At 40.1% G+C, this 15513-nt stretch overlaps 1 protein-coding gene across 1 annotated transcript in view; it reads left to right on the top strand.

Annotated features, from left to right (window-relative positions):
- NBEAL2 (neurobeachin like 2) overlaps positions 1 to 15513 on the top strand; it is a 682983-nt gene that overhangs the window by 425810 nt on the left and 241660 nt on the right. Inside the window, exons 8-10 of the mRNA XM_078662556.1 lie at positions 831 to 1137; positions 3570 to 3676; positions 6632 to 6718. Coding sequence (XP_078518682.1) covers positions 831 to 1137; positions 3570 to 3676; positions 6632 to 6718 — 501 coding nt within the window. The remainder of the gene's footprint in view (positions 1 to 830; positions 1138 to 3569; positions 3677 to 6631; positions 6719 to 15513) is intronic.

The raw sequence follows: 15513 nt of genomic DNA, 5'->3' as shown, positions 1-15513 counted from the left end.
AAAACACCAAATGCCCCCCACGACATGGGAGATGACTCCCATGGTGAGGGGACCATTATCTTTTTTTTTTTTCCAAAAAGAATATCCCGCTTTGGGATCTTCTTTTTAAAAATGAAAAAGAAAACCGTTTGGCGCAAGGCTCCATTATGTTGACGGGGCCCTACACCAAACTGCAAAAGGCATTCACAGAAACTGCCATGACAGCGGTTTCTGCCAAGACTTTAGAAAAAAACGTCAACCTGCCGGTCATTTCTCATTTTGGCGGGCGGCATCTCCGTTAATGCGACAGAATGATTTACTCCTTTACTCCTTTGCCCTGGCGGAGAAACAGCCACCCACTGATAAATAAATAATCCCCATCGTTCTTTATTTCTTTAGATTGAAAGTTGATTTGCAAAGAAGCACGATCTACACTGAAAGTGAATATGTAGCAGTTGTTCTGTTGCTTAGGGCAGACAAGCCTTCTATCTGCCATTGCAGTGAAACATTTGATCTACAAATAGATAAGTGTCATCACTGAGAGGAACTTAGCGTAGAGTGGGGGAGGAGAGGACACTTCATGTGTGCCTTCAACAATTTGAGGCAATGACACTGGTGGCCACAGAGCATGTGTTGGTTAGTAGCTATTGCCATTCACAATACTATATATATATGTTGGATTATATTCTTACATTATTTGGTCATAAAAACATTTTACAGATAGTGTTTTTTACTTCCGGGTAATTGTGGCACCTGACTGCTTTAGAGATTACTTTGCTATTAAATTCACAGGGCATGATGTTTCGGTACTTATCTTTGACTTTTTCTGTTTACAAAAAATTATTTTTCAGCAAAATGCACTACTTCTCATCACACCAGCCACGGTGGAAGTCCTGATGCTGGTCCTCAGACGCTGGTGTTGCTTGGGAAATAGGGACCCCACAGACACCCGTTTGCTGCAGCTGACCCTAAAAAGCCTGATAGCCATAGTCCATATCCTACACGGCAGCAGTCCATCACAACGCCAGGTGGAGATCAGGACAATTTTGGACAGCTATTTTAGGGTCCTCAACTCGGATCGTCCTGTAGCCTGCGTGGATGACGGCGCTGCGTGCCAGTGGGAAGAAGGGCTCCTGACTCTCAGGATCGGCATGCTCAGTACGTATACCTGTGGGCGTGTGGGTCTAAATATCTGTTGTCGGTCTGAAGTAAAAAAAATCAACACAATTGGCAAAAGTGTGTGTTTGTGTCATTGGTATACACAAGATTAATAGATTGAAAAGCAGCAAGATCAGAGTGACACGTAGATGCATTGGTTTAGCTGTTAAGTTATTTTGTCTCCTACCACCATTGTGCAGATGACAGGATGTTGTAGGATGTGTCTGGGAATGGAAGTGGCTAGGTTTGATCTTCACTTCAGTGGCAGCTTTATTGATGACAGGTTGTGTAACAGCAGTCCAGAGAGGCTCAAGAGTCCCTCACATCTGGATGTTGTAGTTTGCTACAACAATTTGCCCTGTTTGCATTTCTGACCCATTTGGTGGCTTGTTTGTGATGTAAGAGCATCCTGAAAGATTTCAATATAGGCATGGTCTATAATTAGATTATAAGAACGACCAGCAACTCCCATTTCTTATAGAGTCATCACGAGTAAGTCAATTTTATCCACAGTTTTAGACTGTTTTGTCAATGTCTCTTATAAATTATTTTACTCACCTTCATTAAATTGTACCAATCATGGTCAACTGTGGCCTCATTTCTCATGGTTGTGGTTGACCTAGATCTGCCATATTTCCTTTTCAAAACCTCATTTATCTGTCGTTCTCCACTCCTGCATGGATTGTCTTCTGGTCAATCATTGTTGGCCAGACCGTGACCAATTAAACACATGACAGTAAATAATGTACTGTAACTGGCCACAACCTAGGGCAAAATTCGGCCAGTAAAGGAGGATCAGCTAGACTCTTATCCTTGGACACAGATGTCAGTCTTGAGGCTTTTTATGATTGATCATGAGTGTCTCCACTGAGGTCTAGTCTCATCTTTCACCACCATATCGTGGACTTCAGTTCCTGATCCATGGCCGGCTTTAGCACTGATGGCACCAGGTGTGACAATCTTAATTGCCCCCACGCCCCATGACCTCCTCCTCGGATTCCCTAACTATCACTCGGCAAAAGTGCCCATGCCCCTGAACTCTCCATAGCCCCTCTCTCACATTCATTTAAGTTGTTTTAAAGCATTGATAAAGACTGGCTTTACTAATCCCCTCAGCTACCCACATAAAATACAGCTCTGTTCTTTGCAGCAGGCGCATTAACCCTCTGCGCTACTGTATGGCGAGTCAAAACTGCCACTAGACGAAACTCCGATCTCTGTCTGTCTGACAGGAACACTAATCACAAGAGTGAGCTTGAATTTTTTTATTGTTGCCTGAAAGGTTGGTACTTAAGGAACTCTGCAGCAGGTGCTTTTAAATCTTAAGATATTGCTAGATCCCCCCCCCCCCTCCCACCAAAGGTCAGTGCCCTGGTCGCACTGCCCTACCAAATCAATCAACAGATTTCCATACGGAAAACATGCAGCCCAACTCCTCATCCTTGGCTTGGTCATAAGCTAAGTCGTCATTCCAGAAATCATCACCTGCTAGTGGTCGAGGAAAGTGTCACCTTCAGAATGATCTGCCTCTTTTTTGCTCAGCATCCGTATACTTAGAAAACAAAAGCAAGTGCATTCCAAGCCTTTCAGCTCAAATGACTTCAACCTCCTCCCATTCACTAAAACAAATTGCAGGCTGCTGCATCTCGCCTGTGGAACAACCTCTCTCAACCCAAATGAAAACCCCAACAATATCCTAGCATTCAGAAAACATTTGAAAAGACACCTATTCGAACCCCCTCTTCTCTCTCGTGGTTCCTCCACTTCTTGCTTTCCCACTGGTGCTTAGAAGCGTTTCAGTTATGCAATCTGCGATGTACAAGTTGTAAATGATAAATAAAGGCAGCAAGCTACGTACCGAATGTTGTAGAAAAATATCTTCTTATAGAGAAAGGAATAAATGTGGGAACAGAGTTTGTCAGTGTTAAAAAAAGTTTCCTTTAGTGTTTGTAGTGTTTCCATTGTGTTTAATGGAAAATTGATCACAGAAGGAACTGTGTAGCACAGGCTCAAATCCTTTGGCTCCATTGCCATGGCAAATATCTTGCACATTCTAGTCGAAAAGCTACATTTGTTTGGTGTGATCATGCATTGTAATGGAATGTAATTCTTTTTACGAAGTCCATATGGTGATATGAGAACTTGCATCAAGCCTCAGGTTCTGTAAGGCCAGGAGCTTCAGCTAGGGAAGATCAGTGACTTGACATACTCCTAAGTTACTTGTCTGGGAATTTGCTTGACCTAACCATCAGCCCAGTTCACCTTATCGATAGGGTTGGTAATAGGGGTTTCCTCATGTCCTGGACCGTGGTTACTGTGTGATGCTCAAAGAACACAAGTTGCTATTATGACTTAGTTTAGAAGAGTATATTTTGCTCATGTTCTCATTTCCCTTTCAACTGTCCCTCCTATCTCACTTGACCCTCAACCAGGTGCAATTCCCGAAATGTTGAACTGCGGAGACCGGCCTGTTCTACAAGCACTGTTCCTGAGCAACAACTGCTTTGAGCATATCATCAGGCTGATTCAGAACAGCAAGGTAATGTGGTCTAGCGCTTCGAGATGGTCCAGGACAACTTGGGTAGCGGTCTGGGGGGTGGAGGGGAGAGGGGGTCAGTTCAGTAGCTTCCAGGAATTATACGGAAATTGACTGGATTACTTTTCACCAAAGGAATCTACACATATTTACATTTGGTACATACTTAATAATATATGTTTTATTTAAAGCATGTGTGTTAACAGTATTTCAGCTTTGTGGTGCTGTAAAAGACAAATGTGACCATTGCCCATCTCAGGGTGGTCATTGTTTTAATTTGAAAGACTTACAAACCCTTCCCCAATCATCTAAATTCTTTGTATAGGGTTATGTTAATCCAGCAATGAGCAGTATATGCAACAACGTCCAAATACTTTTCAGTTCAGAACGGACACTAAGAATTCTTCCAATCAGGGGAAAGGTTCTCTTGCCAGTTCATTTAAATTTTTCAACATTCAGATTTGTACTTTCAAAATGTGGAATCTGGAAACTGCGTAATTCAAGAGAAAACCCCCAAACTACCATTTTGGATGTGAAAAGAATCACCCAGGTTCCATATTGGAATATTCAAGGTTGATAGGTGTGGGCCACGTTCAGAGTTTTATCAGGGCGAGGCCACCCTGCCTTCCCCACATGCTTTGGATTGTACATTGTGCTGGATAATCCATTTTAAAGTATAAACCCACTCATAGTACAATGTGTTAATCTGAAATACCAGCAGGTACAGTAATGGTTGAGTGAACAAACTCTGATTAGTTCAATACTCGCTCACTGTTCTCTTCAACCTTCATCCACTGTCCAAAACAGAGACTTCCGTCCCAAGAGGGGAAGCAATTCGATGTTAAAAAATATTATTTCCTTCCTCTCAAAAGTTGAAAATAAGATTTTAATTTGCAATGCCTCTGTCTCTTTAATTCTGTCTGCATTTTATTAAATGGTGCAGGTAAGTGGGGAAAGGGGTGAAACAACCCTCCAGAATATAAGATGTTTCTTAAAAGTGTTCATTGTTATCACAGGGGGTTTAGAGAGGATAGGAGATAAAGATACACACCTGTTAGATGTGATATTGGGAGATTTCCCAGTACCCCTTGCCTAACATGTTCTGGTTGTCTCTGCCTAACCATCCTTTTGGAGACCCCTCCTTGCTGAAAAATATTAGGTCATTCTGCCTCTGGTAGGTAGAACTGTTCCCCATATCCGAGGTGCAGTGGCATAAGGCAAAGTGAAATGGTCTCCTGCAAAATTATGTTATGTATAATGAGATTTCTCAATCTTACAGATAGTAATAAATCTTAGGCAGAGCAAAGTCCTATGGGGCTCTGCGTCCCTATATTAGGCCACCGACTAACAGTTTAATCTGTTTGTGGAATGCTATCTTTTATATCCAAATTGATATGCTCTCTGTTGCTTGAAATTAAATTTTAATTAAACGGCCAGATGAACAGAAGTGATGGTTGGCTTATTATCATTTACTTGATGAACAATGTATTGCCCCAGAATTAAGTATCTCTATTCAATTCATTAAAGGGTCGAGAAACAGTGAGGACGCCCTTTTCTTCCCTGTCTTTGTCCGATCCCACCAATGTAACTCAGTGGTCTATCCATGATTACTATGTGTCATTTTGCTATATACCAAGTCTTTCAAACCAGGGTGCTGGATGCAAGAGTTGGACCCACAGTGAACAAAATAGAGAAGAACAGATCATTTGGACAAACTATTTTAGCCAGGAAGGGGGACTGTTGTAATTGTCTGGGATTCTGAAAGCTGTAACCCTGTATCGTGGAGATACTAAAGTACAATTCTTACGGGCTAGTTGGACACTCAAATGGCTTTTTGGAGTTCCAGATTTACTGTGGGTTCTTTCGGAATGTAAACTGTTTGGAACTGTCCGCAAAACGTAATAGCAATCATAAGTGAGTAATTGGACTTTGGAACTGTGTCCCAATCAGGTACATTCTGACAGTTGTGTCTAGATAGGCACCTACAGACAAATGTCTGATTGACCAGCTGGAAGCCGAATAGACTTTTCAAAACGTTGTTTCCAGATGTGCAGATTGCTAATTGCAAATTTAATATTTAGAGTGAGCAATATCAATTCCTAAAATGTGTCCATTGCTATGCCTTTAAGTGTTCTTGCACAGAACCAACATGACAATTATCCTTCCAAACCCGTTAGCTTAAAATGCTAGGACGTGCAATTTATAAATGTATGTATGATGGAAAAGCTTGAGAAATTAAAAGGGAGTAACAGAGAATAGAGCTGATATTTTGATAAAAGTTCAGACATTGGTTTCTGATGTGGAAGTCTTGAACTATGGATGTTGGTGTTAAGAGATTTTGGCATGGTTGAAACACTGACATCAACCCATCGATGTACAATAAAGTCCGACATCAAGATAAAATATGTTTGATGTCAATGAAACTCTACAACGTTTCAATGTATTTATTGGTATTCGTAGAGTAGGGACCTAGTTAGAGAACAGAGTGCTAACATTGAGAGTTTTTGTCAGTTACAAACATCTTTGTTGGCATTCTCCATTTTTTATTTTGTTTTTTAAAAATTAGAAGCTTGAAGTGTTTTATTGAGTAGAAAGCCCTCCTTCCCTCTTTACTGTGTTCCTTGTACTAGTGGCTGTTAACTGCATTGATGTATCTTTGTAGACTATTGTGGGGTTGGGCGAAGGGTGGGGTAGTAGCAAACAGTTGGGCATAATCCTGTGTGGTGTTTTCCTATCCCAGTTTCCAGGAAGTATTTCTGTGCAAGAGATGCTTTACATGTTTTTGCTGCAGGAGCTGCCTGTGCTGAGGGGTGTTCCCTCTCCACCAGAACCCCTTGTGTGATGTGGATCCTACGTGTACCCTTATGTTACCTGCTGCACACCTTACTGTCTGATGTGTTTTGCTGAATCCATGCCCCTGTTGGCTGACATGACTTTTCTAACCCCGTTTCCTGACAGTTCTACCTGCGTGGTAGCTGCCGTAAGCCGGAGGAGGGCGGGAGTGATCTCGCCACTCGATTGCTCACCGAAATCGATATCCAAAAGGTATTGCATGCTGCTTGTGGGATAGTGGGAAACTCTTCCTTTCACTTTCTTCTGCTTCTATGGGAATCCGTGATGTCAGCAGGCTACTAAATAATGTCACAAAATAGTTTCAAATTATAGTGATCATTCATGGGACACTCTCAACAAACTGTCTCTTGTCATTTAAATTTAACTGTCTTGGTGCGGCTATTTTAGAGCACGGATTACTGATTTTTACTATTTGCATAGGCACTACACATACTCCTGTAAACATTGTAAAAGTAGTTGATAGTTTAATTGCATAGCAAAGCTGGATAATATAGCTGTGCAGTCCTGTGATCATAGCTTTTATTAGACTAGACAGCTGAGTTGCATTGCTGCATAGTTCCCATATCTGTATAGCTAGTATACTTGCAGTATTTGTCAGTGCAATTTGTACATAAACAAGTTTTGGCCCTGAAAAAATGCTGTGCTCATTAACTACTTTGGTGCTCATGACGAGCTCAGCTCGTCATGAGTTACGCCGCTCGCACGCTGATGACGAGCTGAGCTCGTCATGTAACGCAGCTTTTTTTTAAACGCAGCGAGCAGCGGGAAAACCGCTAGCGCGCATGCGGTTAAAACGTGTGTGCCACTTGATTAGCTAATAACACACACACACACACACACACACCCTCACTAAGGAAGTGTTTTCAACCAGTCATAAAGAAAGACATGCAAACTAACCCTCAGAAAAATGGTTAGTGCACATGCCAGTTATCGACCAGTGTGTAAGAGAACTCACCTCTAGTGTCTGTTGGAAAAAAGTGCAATGCAGGCATTGCTGTGGTCAAGTATAAAACGTGACGTAATCACTCAATATGTTGTCAATAACTCTGGGCCAGTCACACCTCCTCGCAAATATTTTCTTTCCTGATCTTTCAGACGTAGAGTTTTAGAACTTATCAGATAACTAGTACAGTTTGATGAGCAGTACTTGCATACAGAATCACTAACACTGAGCACCAATATTTATTGACATCATGGTCAGAATATTGAGATTGCGTCAGCTATTCACAGTGCGTAGAAGGCATTCTCTAAATATTGTTGTAAACCTGCATTCTAGGTTCAATGTCAGCGATATAAAGTGGACACACAGTGGGAATATTTGCTTGACTGTGTTTGGGGAGATTAGAGACATGGGTGCACTAGCCTTATTGGCCACAGGATGTCATGCAGTAACATTTGTTTATTACTGTTTTCCACATTATGCGTCCTTGCCTCCAGCTGGCGCTCATAATTTCTGGGCGGGCAGTAGATGACGGTGCCCTCTTGAGAAGCCCTACCAACTTTTAAACCAATTATATTTCTTGGACAGGGTAGAGTTCAAGGTGGATTGCCTCATTATTCCGCGCAATAATACATTGGGAGCACTTTCTTTGCATGATTTGCCATGTGCTTTCCATGTACCAGAGGCAAGGGATGCTGTAAGCCCTTATTTTGCACACCGGGAGACTTTGAAGAACATGTTGCATATTATGAAGCGGATGATCACATTACACAGCCTAATTTTCTCTCAGTGCCATCAAGAGATGTCTTCTAATAGATCAGGCAGAATATTGAAAGGAAATGACTCAGCCAATCCTGTACTCTGAACACTTGTGTGGCATACTACAACGTTACAGTTTGTAAGACTCCTGTAGTCAGGGCTATATGGACAACAATGAAGGAATTATAGAAGAAATGATTATTATTTTCACAGTAATGCATGATTTAAAACATATTAGGTCAACTCTATTATACTATGTCATACTCATAAAAAGTGTTATATGAATAGTGTCAATAAAAAAACCTAGTAAACTATTGTTCTACTGCATTATGGCCTTTAAGTGTACATGAGGCCGGATTCACTGAACTAATTGAAGACAAAATCCTAAACTTACTACCATTTTGGTATTCACAGAAGACACTTACTCATTTTGGTATTTACAGAAGTTAGGAGTCCTAACTTTAGGACTCCAAATGCCTTCTGTGAATACCGAAAGTCTTAAAGTTAGGATTTTTCTCAGTTTAGGAGTAGTAAAGTTAGGACTCCTAACTATAAGACTCCTAAATGCTTTCTGTGAATACTGAAAGTCTTAAAGTTAGGATTTTCTCAGTTTAGGAGTAGTAAAGTTAGGACTCCTAACTTTAGGACTCCTAAACTGAGAAAAATCCTAACTTTAGGACTTTGGTATTCACAGAAGGCATTTAGGAGTCATAAAGTTAGGACTCCTAACTTCTGTGAATACCGAAATGAGTAAGTGCCTTCCGTGAATACCAAAATGGTAGCAAGTTTAGGATATTGTCTTAAGTTAGTTCTGTGAATCGGGCCACTAGTCTTTAGGTATATATGCAACTTGTATGTTACCTAGATATTCGAGGGCCAGGTTGGGTGATGATTAAGGTATTATAAAGGACCCTATATTTCTTCATTTTTACATCAATAATAGTTCTTAAATCACCATGGAATTGTACACTTAATAAAAGTATTCACTGAGCCACTGTATACGTAAGACAGAATCATTTGTAATATCAATAGATACACCATCTGTTATATAATCTTCCAGACTACGTAAAGTTTTTTGTGGTAGTTTTATACAGGCACTCCCCTTCTAGGGAGCCAAGTACCAGCATACACATTCTTTAAAAGCTAGCATTACAAAGTTTTAAATAGTTCAATCAATGCATTTAATTTTTGCGGAGTCCATATATACTTTACAAGAATAGAACATATGTGCATACTCAATCCTAACTATTTGTCCAAAACAAATAAGAACCATGTCGAGCATCCATGTTAAGGTAAAATGACATAAAGCGTTAAAACATGCCAAGTCCGTTGCTCTAGTACACTGTCATCGACAACATAAATAGATATATTTAAATTTATAGACTTTTCTATTGTGTCATTAACTTGTTGAGTTTCTCAAAATCATTCACACATTCAGTGACGGTATCTAATGAATACATTTAGATGCATGGCCCTTAGGTCTCCTTGTATGTCACCACCACTATAGTCATGTGTGTGTGTAAAGTTACCAACACTGTCCATTTTAGCACATCTGGCTGATGAGCTGCTTCTATGCAGTGAACAACAAATGTTGCATTTTGCATTTAATCTTTGCTTAGTGCCCTAGAATGCATTTTAATTGGCTGAGTATTTGTGCCAGTGTAGTTGTTTCACAGGGGCAAGTGAAGCTATAAATGCTTACTTTGCTGTTACAGTTAGAGGAGTCTTCTGAATGGATTATTTTATCTGCAGTTTGTACCTCCTTAAATGTTCAGTGAAGTGAAATACACTACATATGAAAACTAATTTAATGATCTTTTACCATAGTGACACTCCATAATTTAGTTTGCTTCTCTTTTTCTATATTGATATGTGCTTTGACTAATTAGTCTCTCAAATTTGACCCCTACTTAATGGCAAACAAATGTTTGATTCATTTTAAGGACTGAGAATATGAAGGCTCATAAGACTTTTTGACCTTATTAGAGACTGGGCTGAATATGGTCAGACATCTTAATGGGCATCCATTAAGTGCGTCTTTTAAGATGTTTACCATGCCCTTTTGCATTACAAACCGTGTTTAACTACGCGGATGATTTACAAATTATTTTCCCCCTCACTTCCCCTGACGCTGTCACTAACTTTCAGACAGCCTTGACACACATCCAGCATTGGATGAATCAAAACCAACTCAAGCTCAATCCAGGCAAGACTGAGCTCCTTCTCCCTGGGAGAAGTGCCCCTTTCTGGGGCCCTCAGTACTGGCCTATTGAGCTCGGAACACCCCCATCTCCTGCTGGATGTGTAAAGAGCCTCGGGGTCCTGATCGATTCCGGGCTCACTCTCAAGGCACAAGTGAGCGCAGTAACATCTTCCTGTATGTTCCAGCTTTACAGGATAGGGAAAGTCGCTCACCTCCTATCGCCTGAAGCCTTGTTGCAAGTCTTAATAGCCCTGGTGATGTCCCGGCTGGACTTCTCCAACTCAATCTATTACGGTCTCCCTAAATCTCAGCTGTCCAGGTTACAGATCGTCCAAAACCAGGCTGCTCGGCTTGTTTTTAAAATCCCTAAATGGCAGTCGGCTCACCCCCTACTACGTCACCTCCACTGGCTACCAGTCAGTGAAAGAATCATTTTTAAGGTTCACTGCCTGGTCTTCAAAGCCCTCACTGGTCCTTCCCCTGCTTTTCTCAAGTCCCTAATCACCCCCTACTGTCCTTCTCGCACTTTGAGGTCCATCCACCTCCAGCTTCTAGTCGTCCCTCGCTTCAAACTCTCTAGATCGGGCGGCCGCAGCTTCTCTTGTCTGGCCCCCAAGCTGTGGAACTCCCTCCCTCTCTCACTCAAGTCTTCCTGCTCCCTCTCTTCTTTTAGGAAATCCCTAAAAACACTACTTTTCCCTCTCCCTCACTAAATTTTCCTCCCTGCTTTTCTTTTTTTCCTTTTCCTCCAAATCCGACTAGCGCCAGGAAACCCATGGTGACAGTGCGCTCAAGAAATTCGTTATAACATAACTTAACAAACCAGTCCAGTATGATACGTTTTTTCAAACAGTTGTTACTGTACATTGTTGGCTTGCATACAATACATTTCTTTTTGTTATAATTTGTCTGTGGGTAGAAATTGTGGAAAAGGAAGTTTTTTTAAAATCTTTGGATGGTAACTAGAAAATCTAATCACATGTTGCCATTGATGGGCTTTATAACCCATGTATAATGTATTATCTGCCCATTGTACAAGAACATTTAGAAAATAGAGCCTACTTTTGTCCTAATGTAATGTGAGAATTACATTCTAGCATCAAATGTTAGCAGAACTTCTTGTAGACCATTTAAATGACATAATATAACATCAATGCAAGAATCTATTTAGGGCTCTGATTTGTAATTGGATTCTGATTTATGCAGATCCTTTTCTCTTCAATAAAGGACATTTATAGGTTCACTATTTCGGGCACAAATATGAAGCCCATGGATATACCTTTTATCTGAAAGTAGAAATAATTTTGTTACATACAGTGCGTTTAAGGGCTATTCTAGACAAATTACAAATAAACTCTGTAGAAACCATATGTGCTGCATCTGTTTTACCTAAAATAAGCCTAATTATAGCTTCATCTTGAAGGACAATGTTGTAAAGAGCTTCAGTATCAACACTAACTAGAATTTAATTGTTGTGATTAAATTCAGGACATCCCTTGCATGTTAATAAAATGCAGAGTCTCTTAAATATGCTTGAGTATCAGTCACAAACATTTTTAGTAAGAAATTAATATACTGAGATAGGCTCTAATATGGAACCACATACAGAGACTATTTGTCTTCCAAGTGGCGTTTTCAAAGTCATTTGTAAATGCTTCCTGTGTTATTTTATTTATCACTTCCCGTATTCCTCTGGTGGCATCAGCATTTAGTTACCTATAATATTGAACATTGTTCAGTTATAGTTATATCTCATAGCATATTTGTCAGTTTTAATAACTTCATACTCTTCCTTAGATTTGTTTAGTTTAACTGACTGTTTTTTGCGTTCATTTTTATAAGATCATTTAATACTTTTGTTTTAAATATAACTACTTCCAATAGTGAAGGACAGGAAATAGATTTATTATGAAGTCTTGTGAACACTTCAGATCTTGTATTTTCTTTATCTTTGAAAAATACATTTAACCTGTTTTTTTATCATGGATTGCAGAATCTCCATTTTGGTATCTGGATTTTCTCCATTGGTAAATCTTTGGATAAGACTGACATCACTCTATCATTCAAATGTTAGGTGGAAATGTTATGTATTTGTATTGTAGCATTAGTAAATATTTGTCCCTAAAATAGTTTGTTTATTTTTATATACTGATATGTTTATAAGGTTGCACTTCAGAACTGATTGTCTCTAGGCGCCTGAATTCATTACTAGTAATTCAAAATACCATGTGTAATACAGTAGAAAGCGAGTCCCAAAGAAATTAGAAATACTATAAAAAGCTCAAAAGTAATTTGTTTCTGGATAGGAATGTTTTAAGACCTTCTCTAAAGCATACAATAGTATTCTTATGAACATATGACTTCCTCATTTTACTCCCTCATTTTCCTGCGCTTTGGTATATAGTTGCAAAATTAGAATAGTTACACATCGTCCTAGACAATACAGGTTGAAAGTTGGTATTGATAACCAACTACACCGACCTTAACTTTGTATATTTAGTGTAATTAAATAGTATAGTTAGATATGTGCTTATTACATTCAAGTAGAGTTGAAATAGGGCAAACTGATGTTAGAATTTACCCTTGTTATGTTTGCCACAATAAATCTTAGTGAATCTATTTAAAAATATTTTTTTTCGTTTTGTTATTTGTTTCCCTAAAATATCGATGGTGTGATGCTGTGCATCTTTGGGTGTGAGGACAATAGCAATAATAACCACATTGATAATTAAAGTAATATTTATAGTACTTAATGATAACTGCACTATGAAGCTCACACCCGAGTTGAGTTGTCTGTAGGTGATAATACGTTTTATTAGTTCCCGACTTAAAATATTACATTTGTCAATTTAAGGATATAATGCCGAGCCAACCTTGTAGGGCTACAGACCTGTCACCTGCAATTTTGTGGGTGAACCATCAACACTGACTGGGACAGCGAACCCCTCAGAAGGCAGCCTATTCAACAGGGTAACTGTACTTTTCAGATACCATACAGTTAAAGTTGAATTGTCCTTATTTGCTAGGGCTTTAGTTTCTTAAAGATGCGCAGCTTTGAGGGTACTAGCTTTGTGGCAGGCCTGTAACTCGTCTACGTACACTACCTACTTGTACCCAGAGCACCTCGCAGTTTCTTCCGTTTTGCTGATCACACTGCCTGTCAATGCCTCTCAGCTACGCAAACTCCTTCCATGCACCCTGGGCCCTAAAAGCCATTCCACTGTCCCTGATACCATCCATTGTTATCGAAAAGCAAATATTCTTTAGTGCTTGTCTCTCACAGAAACACTCTAGAAGCAGTTTACTTTTGAATGACCAACAGGTTGAGAATAGTTTGTATCAGATCACATAACTTTTCAGTAGAAAGATTTTCCTCAGAGTCAGTAGCTTCGGCTGTATCACCATCCTTTTCCCTCCCCCTTGCCGCTCAGCATTCCCCCAGTTCCATGCACGTTGACATCACTGGTTGGTGTAGGGTGGGACTGCTCTAGCTGTGTCTCTTTTCATGTGTCTTGCTGCTTGACCTTGTGTTTGTGTCAGGTTCTGTTTCTGTATCTCTTTGGTTGTGGCGTTGGAGCGTTGATGCTACCCTACTGGGCACAGGCTATCCAGTGGGCCTTTCCCAAGAGTAAGTCACACAAGTCTGGGCTAACAGAGGGTGTTGGTGTGGAGTATGGAATAACCATGCAAGGAGGGTGGGTATCCTTGATTCCAAGCATGCGTTTGATATATTGTACCTCTCAGCCATCCATTAGCCTAATTATTCAACAAGAGACCTAGCTTATTACAAATCATTTTACGTGTAGCCCAAAATGACAATCACTAAAAGAGAAGTTTAAAGGCACTCATACTAAATTACCCATTCAGAGTTTGTTAGCTCCGCCTCTCGCCGAGCAGCTTATCTTTTGACTGGGGGCAACCTGTTGAGAGAGGTGAGCACAGATGACCAAAATATGAATAATCAGAGTCTAAATTTTACCAGAAAGTGTCTATTTTGCTGCAATTCAGTTGTCACCTCATACAGTGAATTTCTCTTCTTAAGATATTCCCGAGTTCCAGTGCATAATTTCTACCTGTGATGAGCTGAGTGATCTGGTTCCTAGGAGAACAGCTCTGCTAAAAGGCAAGTAAGGCTGTGTCGGAGTCAGGAAGGGGCACTCGGCGTATCCGCCCCAGCCTCCTGGTCTTTCTGCCTCAGCTCAAAACACACAACATAGGACAAACTCTATGAAGAGGATATATGCAGGCAAGGAAGTGTAAAATTAGCCAAAAGCCAAAACGCATGGCTGGGAGGTGCAATGTAGAGGAACAGTCAGTGGTTTAATTCTCAAATGTATCACCTTTCTAAATGTGTGCACAAAAAGGTTCCGCAGCTTGAGCCACTATTGGCAAACAAATCCTGCATGTTCGTTTCAATGGCCTCAACTGTAAATTTGTGTATTTTTTCTAACCTGATTTAGGAAGATTCTGTGTGTATGTTGAATGACATTGACTCCAGAATTGTGAAAGAGATTCCAAGTTCCTGATTTCAAGAAAAATGCTTCCAAGTGCCCAAAAGCTCATGATAAACATAGTTGTGTTGCCAAGTGTAACCCAAGCTGTGTTGGCTGTGAGCCATGGGGGGTCACATAGCATTCAAACACAATCAAGACTGTGGGTGCACAGTGGCTGATGACTACAACAAAAAGCAGACTTAGGAAGAGGTAACATGGTATTTTCTGATGTGATGGATGTCAAGGAACAAAGAACCACAAACATACAAAATGTGATCAGAGGAATTTTTGCAATTTGTATAACCACTGCCAATCTCTCAGATTAGTATTCCAACCAATCGTCCTTTTGTGTTTGAAGGAATAAAGATGTTGATCGAAACGTTGTGCTACTTTTGTTTTGGGCAAATGTGGGATTTAGGTCATGTTTCCGAAAAGTTATTTGCCGCAAACAAATCCGTATGATGTTCCTACCTAGGTGGTCTTTCAGGTGTTTTGGGGTGCTTTGCAGCGAAATACAGACCTTCCACATAGGAAGACATAAGGATATAAAGAAATAAATAAAACGTAAGAGTAAGGTAAAGCCAATGAAACA

Source organism: Lissotriton helveticus, chromosome 10, assembly GCF_964261635.1.
Source record: "Lissotriton helveticus chromosome 10, aLisHel1.1, whole genome shotgun sequence".
Lineage (NCBI taxonomy): Eukaryota > Metazoa > Chordata > Amphibia > Caudata > Salamandridae > Lissotriton > Lissotriton helveticus.
The sequence above is the reverse complement of the archived record's forward strand: the minus strand, read 5'-3'. Positions and strand labels throughout refer to the sequence as shown.